Raw genomic sequence first — 12,183 nt, 5'->3', positions numbered from 1 at the left:
CCTCTTTTTTAATGACACCCATCCCAAATCCTGTATCATGTCTATGACACACACACACACACACACACACACACCTATTTCGCGATAACAGACAATATCCTGCTCCTCTTCGATTTTTCTCGATGTACTCCATTTTATCCTGTCTGGTAAGGCTCCCAGACCGTGCAGCAGTACTCCAAAAGGGGACAAACAAACATAGTGTAGGCAGTCTCTTTAGCAGAGCTGTTACATTTTCTAAGCATCCTGCTAATAAAACGCAGTCTTTCGTTTGCCTTCCCCACAATATTTTCCACGTGTTCTTTCCAATTTAAGTTGTTCATAATTGTAATTCCTAGGTATTTAAGTTGATTTTATGGCCTTTAGATTAGACTGATTTATTGTGTAACCAAAGGTTAACGGATTCCTTTTAACACACTTGAGGATGACCTCACATTTTTCATTATTTTGGGTCAATTGCCAATTTTCGCATTGTTTAGATATCTTTTCTTAATCATTCTGCAATTTGTTTTTATCTTCTGATGAGTTTAGTAGACAATAAACAACATCATCTGGAAACAACCTAAGATGGCTGTTCAGATTGTCTCCTAAATCATTTATATAGATAAGGAATAGCAGAGGGCCTATAATCCTGCTTTGGGGAACACCAGAAATCACTTCTGTTTTAGTTGATGACTTTCTGTCAATTATTATGAACTGTGACCTCTTTGACAGGAAATCACGAATCCAGTCACATAACAGACAATATTCCGTAAGCACGCAATTTCACTACAAGCCGCTTGTGTGGTATAGCACCAAAAGCCTTTTTTGTCAACAGCACTCAACATTTTGTGTTTGTAAAGGGCTAATTGTGATTCACAAGAAAGGTGTACTCTAAATCTGTGTTGAAAGTGTGTCACTAGACTGTTCTCTTCGAGGTAATTCATAATGTTCAAACACAATATATGTTTCAAAATCCTGCTGCATATCAATGTTAATGATATGGGCCTGTAGTTTAGTGGATACTCCTACTACCTTTCTTGAATACTCGTGTGACTTGTGCAGGTTTCCACTCTTTGGGTACTAATCTTCTGTTGACTTAGCGATTGTATGTGATTGATAAGTATGGAGCTATTGCATCAGCGTACTCTGAAAGGAACCTTATTGGTATACAATCTAACCAGAAGACTTGATTTTATTAAGTGATTTAAGTTGCTTCAGTATTCTGAGGATATCTACTTCTAAGTTACTCGTGTTGGCAGCTGTTCTTGATTCAAATTCTGGACTATTTACATCATCTTCTCTGGTGAAGGAAATTCGAAAGGCTGTGTTTAGTAACTCTGCTTTAGCAGCACTGTCATTGATATTATTTTCATGGCTATCGCGCAGCGAAGGCAATGACTGTGTCTTGCCACTAGCATACTTTACATACAACCAGAATGGCTTTGGATTTTCTGCTGGGCTTTGACATAAAAGCTTCATTGTGGAAACTATAATAAGCATCTCACATTGATGTCCACATTAAATTTCAAGCTTCTGTAAAAGGTTGCCAATCTTGGAGACTTTGCATTAATTTAAATTTGACATGCTTTTTTCGTTGTTTCTGCCATTGTTTCTGCAACAGTGTTCTGACCCATTTTGTGTACCAAGGGGGATCAGCTCCATTGTTTGCTAATTTATTTGGTATAAATCTCTCAATTGCTGTCGATACTATTTCTTTGAATTCAAGCCACATCTGGTCTACACTTACACTGTTAATTTGGAAGGAGTGGAGATTGTCTGTCAGGAAGGCATCAAGAGAATTATTATCTGCTTTTTTGAATAGGTATATTTTTTGTTTGCTTTTAGAGGATTTGGCGGTTACAATATTCAGTCTTGCTACAACAACCCTGAGTTCACTAATCCCTATCTCCATTTTGATGCTTGTTATTAGCTCAAGATTATTTGTTGCTAAGAGGTCACGTGTGTTTTCACAACTGTTTACTATTTGCGTGGGCTCATGAACTAACTGCTCGAAATAATTTTCAGAGAATGTATTTACCACAATTTCAGATGATGTTTTATGTGTACCTCCAGATTTAAACATGTTGTTTTGCCAACATATCGAGGGTAAATGAAAGTCACCACCAACTACAATTGTATGAGTTGGGTATGTGTTTGAAATTACATGCAAGTTTTCTTTGAACCTTTCAGCAACTGTATCATCTGAGTTGGGAGGTCAGAAAAAGAATCCAAGTATTATCTTAGTCCAGTTGCCAAGAATGACCTCTGCCCATACTAACTTGCAGCAATTATCTGCTTCAATTTTGCTAGAAGATAAAACTACTTCTAACAGCAATAAACATGCCACCGCCAAATGTACTTAGCCTATCCTTTTGGTATACTGTTCAGTTCTTTGGAAAAATTTCAGTTGAACTTATCTCCAGCTTTAGCCAGCTTTCAGTCCCTATAATGATTTGAGCATCTGTGCTTTCTATTAGCACTTGGAGCTCTGGTACCTTCCCAACATAGCTACAACAGTTTACAAGTGTTATACTGATGGTTCCTAGATACACATTCTTCCTGTATTTGACCTGCTCCCTTTGAGACTGAAGCCCTTTTTGAATGTCCACAAGACCCTCTAACATAAAAAACCGCCCAGTCCACACCACACAGGCTCTGCAACCTGTGTAGCCACCTCCTGCATGTAATGGGCTACTGACCTATTCAGTGCAACCTGAAACCCAACCACACTATGGCGCAAGTCAAAGAATCTGGAGCCTAGACAGTCGCAGAACCATCTGAGCCTCTGATTCAGACCCTCCATTCGGCTCTGCACCAAAGGTCTGAAATCTGTCCGGTCGATTATGCTGCAAATGATGAGCTCTGCTTTCATTTTGCAAGCAAGACTGGCAGCCTTTGCCACAAAAAGGAGGTTCAAATGGCTCTGAGCACTATGGGACTTAACAACTGTGGTCATCAGTCCCCTAGAACTTAGAACTACTTAAACCTAACTAACCTAAGGACGTCACACACATCCATGCCCAAGGCAGGGTTCGAACCTGCGACTGTAGCGGTCGCTCGGTTCCGGACTGAAGCACCTAGAACCACTCGACCACAGTGGCCGGCAGCCATTTGACATGCCAATTCTATTAGAAGGGGGGAAAAAAGAAGAATCAGTAAACACTGACACAAAATAGCAACTGGTCACAGAATAATCAGCTTGTAATAAATAGTAAAAAAAACTGTTGCTCTGAAGTTCCACAATGCTCCAAACATGGGTAAGTATATCTCATTTATCTCCATCAATAATGAACAAGTTGCTAACAGTGTGGAAACCAAATTCTTAGGACTATGGCCGCAAAGCACTGTAAAATGGAAGAAATATATTGAAAATCTTAACGCAAAACTGAGCAAGACATGGTACCTTCTTTGCTCACTAAAATCCTGCTGTAGCGAGAAAACAGTAATGAACGCATACCATGCCTACTCTCATTCTTGCATTACATCAGGGTCACTTCCTGGAGAAACCCTACAGTAGCTAGCAGCATTTTCCAACTGTGAAAAAGGTCCATTAGAATCATGTCTGGATGCAAACCTAAAGACTCGTGTAAACCTGTATTTAAAATTTCTAGTATTCCTCATTTACCATGTGTCTACATTATGGAAACCCTTATATTCTTTAAAATAAATAGGACAGATAACAACTCCAGATTCTAAAAAAACTGTGGTATTCATGATCACTTTGTCAGACAAAACAAATACTTACATATGGCCCAAATTAACACGTCCCTGCGATAAAATGGTACTTCCCAAGTAGGATTTTGTAACAAACTTCCCAGAACCATAAAAGAAATTACCAAGGTTAAAACATTCAGAAAATCTTTAAAGACATATTTAGAGTATCACAACTTCTACTCCACTGAAGAATACATAAATCTGTAAGTTTACCATAGAAATAACTTAATGTATGTGGTGTGTTATTTTAATCTGAAACAATTATGCATAGAAATCACTTTCACGTGGATACTCTAAACTGACTTCTCCAAAGTCTTATGCATAAGATGTTTTGTAGACAGCACGACCACTAAAATACATTCTACAATAACTGCAGCATATAATAATGTCTCTTGACTGTCCTCTGAACCAAAGTAGCAGGGTAAAGAGTATCGGTTCAGCCTTCCAAATCACTTAGATAATCTCTCCTAAATTCAACAATTTCATACACCACAAACAGAATCTTACTCATCAGTTCACATAGATCAACCAGTTTCATCATAAAGTATTTCTTCCATTTCTATCTGTATTTTTGCACTCTGCTTTGCATATTTTTTCAGCCATGCTGTGCCCTTTTACTTTCTTCTCCTTTCTTGATTTCATTTCATTCTGTGTTCTCATACAGTAATATCCTACAGTTTCAGAAATTTGAGTATTATGCATCATTCTTCACTAACTGAATTCCATTCTGTCATGTACACCCCTCCCATCTATTTTTTTTAAATGTGCCAATATTACCTACTGAGAAAAAAGTTCAAATCCTGAAAGGCTGGGAGACTGACCCTTTACAATGTTTAAACTGGCTTTGCAGCCTGCCTGTAATAGAAAGTATATCAATGTTCTTGTAAGCATATAAGACAGTACTTTGTCGTTTACTAGAATTCACCTTCAGTTGAAGCACTTTACTGCAGACATTATTGTAGTCAGTCATGGAGGATGTGAATGTGTGTGTGTGTGTGTGTGTGTGTGTGTGTGTGTGTGTGTGTGTGTGTGAGGGGGGGGCTCGCACTCAGCTCTAACATCAACCTAAACCTTAAAGAAGTATTTGTATGACAGTGTTCACATGAAAATTGAAACCAAAGAGGTGGTGTTCTTAACTTACTTGTCCATATCAGAGATGATAAGGCCATCACCCTCAGGAACTCCGTACTTGAAGGTAATTACTTCAGGATGTTTCTTTTTGGAAGTTATCTTCACTATTGCAGACAATGGACGACGCACCGCAATGTGTGCAAGCCCCTTACGTTCAGGTATATCACGCAGAACATATATATGACTGTCAGTGACCAGCAAATGACTGTAAACAAGAGACAAAAATTGTGTTAATAAAAAATAGCATAAAACTAGACATCAAATTTATTATATCCTTTTGGAAAAGTTGTTAATACCATACACCATTAGGAATAAATGCAGGTGTGCCAAAGGATTAAATGGAATTGTTTCAAAGTGAAATAGTAGGTATCACACCATTAATTGACATTCCATACATGATATCAACACATTTTGCCATTCATTAGGTGACAGGAGATGCCACCTTCAAGTCCAGCCAGCTACAAAAGGGTATACTGTGCCATGAATGCACAGTTATTCATTAATTCAGAATAGCAGTATGCAGGTAAGTGGAATACTTCTTGTAGGGGTGTTCAAATGTACAATTAGGCAGATTCATTATAAAGAGGCTAAACTGTGTCCCCCATAAAGCACACTAGCCTTGTTCATGTGTTATGAACCACACTGGTCATGTAGACACAACCATAACACAGTGCTCGAAGCAGTACATGACCGAAGCTATGCTTCATTGACTTCAGGGTTTGGTAGCCCCAGACAGATGAAGACTACACTAGAGAGGACTTCAGGATTATGTAACAGACTCTAAATGAGTTAAAGTCACCGTAGCAGGGATGTCACATTGCAACGTAAGCAAGCTCATAGAGACTTGTAATACGTGGAATTCAAAAACAAATTTTGCTTCTGCCATAAAGAATGTGTATGGACCAATAAATCCTCTTTCGATGCTCACTGGCCAATTCCAAAAGTCATAATTTATTATTAAGTACCACACAACTCAAAAACCTGGTGTAATGATGTAAGGTACAATTCTGTACAGTACAAAGTCATCCCTTGGTAGGCCACAAATAAACAGTTTTTACTACTGCATTTACTAAAGTTCTGCAAATATATTTTCTGTTGTTTAACACAAACATATGCTACATGTTTCTAAAGAAAAAGACATACACAATTATCTTGCCCTCCTTCTCTGAAGGTATGCTCTTGGAATTTCAACTGTGATACTCAATGCCTTTCTTGTAGCAACTGGCACTGGAGTTCATCGAGTGTCTCCATTACGCTTTCACAGTTACTAAACGATTCTACAACAGTATGAGTTGCTCGTTGATGGATATTCTGTATCTCTTTTGTTAATCCTACTATGCAAGGGTCCCAGACCGACAAGATATACTACAGATTCAGTCAAGCCAGTGTTCTGTAAGTCATTTCTTGCATAGATGAATTTAATTACATTAAGTTTTTTCCAATGAACCTCAGCCTTGCATCTACTAAGGGAAACCTCACGTTGGAATGTCAACAATATTAGCAAAAGAATAGATTGCTACTCGTGATAAAAATGACCCATCGAGTTGTATACGCGCACAACAAAAAGACTTTTCCACATTACAGCTTTTGGCCAAAGTTCTCAGAGAAGAAGGCTTTGGCCTTTCTTTGTTCCCGTCTGCAACTCAGTCAGTCATCTTTATGGTGAGTAGCAATCTATCTTCTTCCTAATATTGTTGATATTTTGGACTTGCATCAGCTTTTCCTTCAATCTGTTTTATGAATTTGGTATTTATCACGCCACTAAGCCATCCTTGATATACAGTATTAAACAAAATCAGCATGTGATAGAAATATAGATTAAGTAGATGTATACAACACACAAGTAAATATTACTGAATACACTCCACATGACACAGTTTTAAGTTTGCACATTTGTCATTATGTTCATATTAAATTGAATGACATATTCAGTGTCCAAAAACAGCTACAAGCTAAGCTGACATATTATGCCAAAATTTGAATAAGTCTTGTATACTGTATACAGTTTCTGAATACAGTAATAACTGGAATATACCAAAAGGAAATTAGACCTCTGGTTTATTTAGTTAGTTGATTAGTTCTTCCCGCTGATCTTCATATTCAGAGCATGGGAGTTACAAATCCAATAGATTTGTCAATGCAGTCTCATTGGGAAACATTCACAACACCAATTCTGCGAGTATGAGCTGAGATACATTTTTTGATTAAACCCAATTCTTGTTATCTTTATGATGAGTTGCCTGTTCATCCCATCGTCAGTGAACCAAGATTTGACAGGAATTGCTGGAACATAACATACCACTTGCCTTCAATAGCATGAAGTATTTAAAAGTTCTTTTTATAATGTCCTCAAGATTTGTTTTTCACACACGATGCAAGACAGTACTTTGGAATTGTAGTATGTCTGAAAACTCCTACATTTGAAGTGTTTCTTGCCAAGTGGTTGACCTGTTCATTAAAAACTATTTCAAGTATGAACTGAAATCCACAAAAAGATCAAAAGTTTTCTCTATCATTAACTTCCACTGTCTCATGTCTGCTACATAACAGTTTATTTCAGCACTCCACTTTACTTTTTCTATTGACTATCCTGCAGAATCTGAATAAATTATAATTAACAATTGCAGGTATCCAGTACGTTCGCCAAAAGTCGGTGCTTCTTTTATAATCATAGTATCTAACATAATACAGAATTTATACTGGGAAGTAAACAATGGTGTATCTAGTTTAATTTGAGATAAAAAATTTCACAAACAACAACTTGGAATTTATTTTCAGATACAACTAAATTTTGGGGATGTTTAGAGATTTATGATTGTTCTATTAGTTGTTGTTGTGGTCTTCACTCTGAAGACTGGTTTGATGCAGCTGTCCATGTCACTACATCCTGTACAAGCCACTTCGTCTCCGAATAACTACTGCAACCTACATCCTCCTGAAACTGCTTACTGTATTCGTCTCTTGTTCTCCTTCTATAATTTTTGCTCCTCACCCACACTCTCTTCCATTACCAAACAGACGATCCCATGATGTCTCGTAATGTGTCACTCCCTTCTTTTAGTCCAATAATGCACAAATTTCTTTTTCCCTCACTTGTTATTCAATGCACCCATAAAATTTTCAGTATTCTTCTGTCACACCACATTTCAAATTTTCTCTTCTCTTCTTGTCTTAACTGCTTATCATCCACGTCTCACTTCCATACAAGCTACACCCCATGCAAATACCTTCAGCAAATTCTTCCTGACACTTAAATTTATATTTGACATCAAGATTTTTTTCCCCTTTTTTTACACTTTTCTTGTCATTGTCAGTCTGCAGTTTATATCTTCTTTATCATACCTAATGTCAGTTATTTTGCTCCCAAAATACCAAGAGTCTCATTGCCTTCATTTCACTTTGTTGATATTCACCTTTTTCAAGACATTATCCATTCTGTACAACAGCTCTTCCAAACCCTTTGCAGTCTACAACAGAATTACAATCACACCAGCAAACTTCAAAGTTTTTATTTCTTCTCTCTGAACTTTTATTCCCTCTCAAAACTTCTCCTTGGTTTCCTTTACTGCCTGCTCAATGTATAGACTGGATAACATGGGGGATAGGTTACAATCCTGCCTCACTTCATTCTCAACTATTGCTTCACTTTCATGCCCTTCGACTCTTTATAACTACAATCTGGTTCCTGTATTTTATCATTGCTACCAATAAGTCACAGGTTTGGTATAGCTTCACGAGTTCCCACATTTCCCCATGACCAGCTTCTACCAATTTATCCAGTCTTCTGTAAACAATTTGTGTCAGTACTTTACACTCATGATTCATCAAACTGAAGGTCTGGTAATGTTCACACCTGCCTTCTCTGGAATAGGAACTATTACATCCTTCTTAAAGTCTGGGGGTATTCCTCCTCTCAAATATCTCACACACAAGCTGGAACAGTTTTGCCATGGCTGGCTCTTCCAATGGTACCAATAATTCTGAGGGAATGTCATTTACTCCAGGGGACTTGTTTTGACTTTGGTCTTTCAGTGGTCTGTCAAATTTTTCTGACAGTATCATCTCTTTCATCTCGTCGTTTACTTCCTCTTCTCTGCCTACATACTGTCTTCAAGTTTCGTTTCCCTTATATAGATGTTCTATGTTCCTTCCCCTTTCATCCTTCCTTTCTTTCCTTGGTATCGGCTTTTCTATGAGTTCTTGATATTCATATAGCTGCTTTAGTTTTCTCTAAATGTCTCTTTCGTTACCCTATATGTAGAATCTATCTTCCCCTGGTCACGTACACTTCTACAGCCTTCCATTTCTTGTCTAGCCATTTATGCTTTGTTAGTTTGTGTTTCCCACCATTCTCATTAATCTTATTAACATTTAAATAGTTGATAATTGCAACAAAGCACTTCTATTAACTTCTGGTGGTTTGGTTTCACAGTCACATAACATTTTGTAAAAGGCATCATTGTCAACTTGAATCTAAAAGTTATTTATTTGCACTATTGCAATTTTGGCAGTATTGGTCATTATCAGGCAGTACATTGCAAAACATGAAAAAAAATTAACAGTATGTATATACATAATGGCACTAACATCATATCGTGCATACGACAGTTATAGTACTGAAAAATGTCAAAAATAACACATTACTTACACTGTGCTGTAACCCATGTCAGAATCTAAAAATAATCTTTTTTGGTGATGCTGAGCAACAGTCATAAAATAATTTTTAACGAACACATTGTCATTTGATTGTATTGTTGTTTATTTAATTACGATCCATGTTTTGGCCTTTTATGCTGTTGTCAAGTGATTGGGTTTATGTCATTAGCGTATATTGCAGAACATAAAGCTCAAAATATTCGCTCCCCATGAAATGCCAGATGTAAAATCATTAAAAACTTGCAAAAGGATCAATAAATAATAGTGGGAACACATTATATTTTTCAGGTTTACTTTGGTATATAAAAGATGAATGCATGTGCTTGAGTTATAATGATAGACATGTGTTCATCTTTTATATTCCAAAGCAAACCTGTTTTTACTAAATATGAAATGCTCCCACTATTATTTAACGATCTTTTTACGAGATGATTATTTTACGTCTGACATTTTGTGGGAACGAATACTTTTCTTTATTTATGGCCAATTTTGAGCTTGATGTCCTGCACTATATGTTAATGACATAAACTCAGTCACTTGAAAATGGCACAAAGGGCCGAAACATGGGTCGTAATTAAACAACAATACAGTCAAATGGTGATGTGTTCATTTAAAGAAATCTTCTGACTCATATACATGTCATCATGATATATGTTTCTTGAGTCTTTTAACTGTAAGAATGCATCTACATTACATGAGCATTGAGACTATATACATCGAGATAATGGGAAACTACGTATATTGCTACCACTGTTAACATCAGTAACATGAAACCCGCGAAATCGTTATTTATGTACACTGTTTACATGGCAACTTAGTTGGTTGGCGTGAAGACACATTCTAGGTGTTTTCTTTTTTCTTTTTTTCCTTTTCTTTTTCTTTTTCCTCATCACAGATTGCACATTCCAGAGCAAACACTTGTTACCTGAGTACCTTAACTACACTCTTACATTAGTCGACAGAGCTAGTCATTATACAGCATGATTCAGGAAGAATGTCACATAATTTGTGAGGTGATTCTGCATGTGAGAATCAACTGAAAACGTCCTATGAAGATGTGCCTGATGGTGGGCAGTATAATGGTCGGACAGATGACTGATCAATCCTACAATTGGTGTTTGAAAGGCCCCCACCCATCTCGAAGCACTTGTCAATACACTGGAGGGCGTGTTGCGTTGCACATCAAACATGGTCTTGATGGACTTTAATACTGGCAACAGCATGGGTGATGGGGGCAACAAGTTCTTCCTATGTATCGAACTTCGTAGTACACACATCCCCCTTCAATCAGCCCCATAAACTGAAGTCTAATGGGATTAGGTCATCTGGGAGATCTGTTAGAGCATCAAGCATCTCTATTCCCCCCACTCCCGCATACAGTGTTAGGCATGTTTTGTGAGGAACTCTTTCATCAACGGAGCTGGCTTGATTGATAGATTCCAACTACGTCATCCACATGAAGCATGGTAAGGAAACAGAAGACTGACACAGGTGTAAAGAACCTGGTTGTTCAATGTTTTGCTCTTGCTCACACATATCTATACGCTTATCTTTTGTCAGCTAATTTTTGTGTGAATACAGCAGTTCTTGATCATTACCATCATTCATTTGCAAAAATACAACTTCACACATGGGTCAAAATTAATTAGAGTCACAAGAGGATGAGCTGGTGCCTTGTCAATTAATAGGATCACTTTATATGGGATTTGTTTTAAATGGCAATAATGTTTGACTCGAGGTATGATGTGACAACCAAATCAGTCCTCAAAAAGAGAAGCTGTCATCCAAGCTTTATCATTTGACTTCCAAATCACTGGCAATAGAGCATTAAATGTAGTTTTTAAAGTTGTTGAATCTTCTGAGCGATAAATTAAGGAAGCTTTTAATTCACAATCACCGGCTACAATCACCGTCTGCATTAACAACAACCATCACTGTCAGTCAATCTTCGGCAGCTGTGGAACCTGGAAAGATTTTCTCTTTATGTGCAATAAAACTTCTTTTAGACGTCTTATAGAACAGATCAGTTTCATCTATGTTGAATATGATTTGGCTGGTATAGAAACCTTCTTCTGTCAATGCAGTGAGTTTCTCTGGATAGAGCAACACAATCTCTCTATCAGCACTTTGTGGCTCTCCACTTTCTGGGATTCTATGCCAATTATGATGGCTTCTGAATGTGCTAAACTAACCATCACTAGTTTTAAACATTTCATCTGTGGCCACCTCTCCAGCTTCTTCCTTCAGTCTCTCAAAAATTTCTTTAGCTTGAGATCTCACCGTTTTCTGATCAACGCGATAATTTTTCACACTTCCTTCACTATCTAAATCATTATTTTAACGTTGTTTCCATCTGATCACTAATACCATGATATTTACAAATGATACTTGAGTTTGAGGATTGAGCATTTTTTACAGTTTCAAAATTTTTTCTTTACCTTGTATGATTTCAATCAGAAGACTGAAATGACAACTGCACACTTGATAGGAGGCCTCAGTTCAATTGAAAAAGGATTGAAAGTTTTAGAAAAAATAGCTTCCAATAAAATGTGCATTTCAGATACAAAATGGGAATAAAACATTAGTGTGCTATGAGGACTCTTTGTGTGAGAAGAAAAAATGTATGACTCATCAGACAACACTGTTAGATTTTACGAAGCCTTCTACATCACAATAACTTGGATTTAAATTGTTGCAACGCGT

The 12,183-nt window shown here is 37.2% G+C and overlaps 1 protein-coding gene across 1 annotated transcript in view; it reads right to left on the bottom strand.

Annotated features, from left to right (window-relative positions):
• LOC124619737 (TBC1 domain family member 23) overlaps nt 1-12,183 on the bottom strand; it is a 221,771-nt gene that overhangs the window by 6,732 nt on the left and 202,856 nt on the right. The window contains exon 12 of the mRNA XM_047146310.1: nt 4,835-5,029. Coding sequence (XP_047002266.1) covers nt 4,835-5,029 — 195 coding nt within the window. The remainder of the gene's footprint in view (nt 1-4,834; nt 5,030-12,183) is intronic.

This window comes from Schistocerca americana, chromosome 6 (assembly GCF_021461395.2).
Source record: "Schistocerca americana isolate TAMUIC-IGC-003095 chromosome 6, iqSchAmer2.1, whole genome shotgun sequence".
Classification (NCBI taxonomy): Eukaryota; Metazoa; Arthropoda; class Insecta; order Orthoptera; family Acrididae; genus Schistocerca; species Schistocerca americana.
Note: the sequence above shows the minus strand (reverse complement) of the source record. Positions and strands in the feature narration are given on the sequence as shown.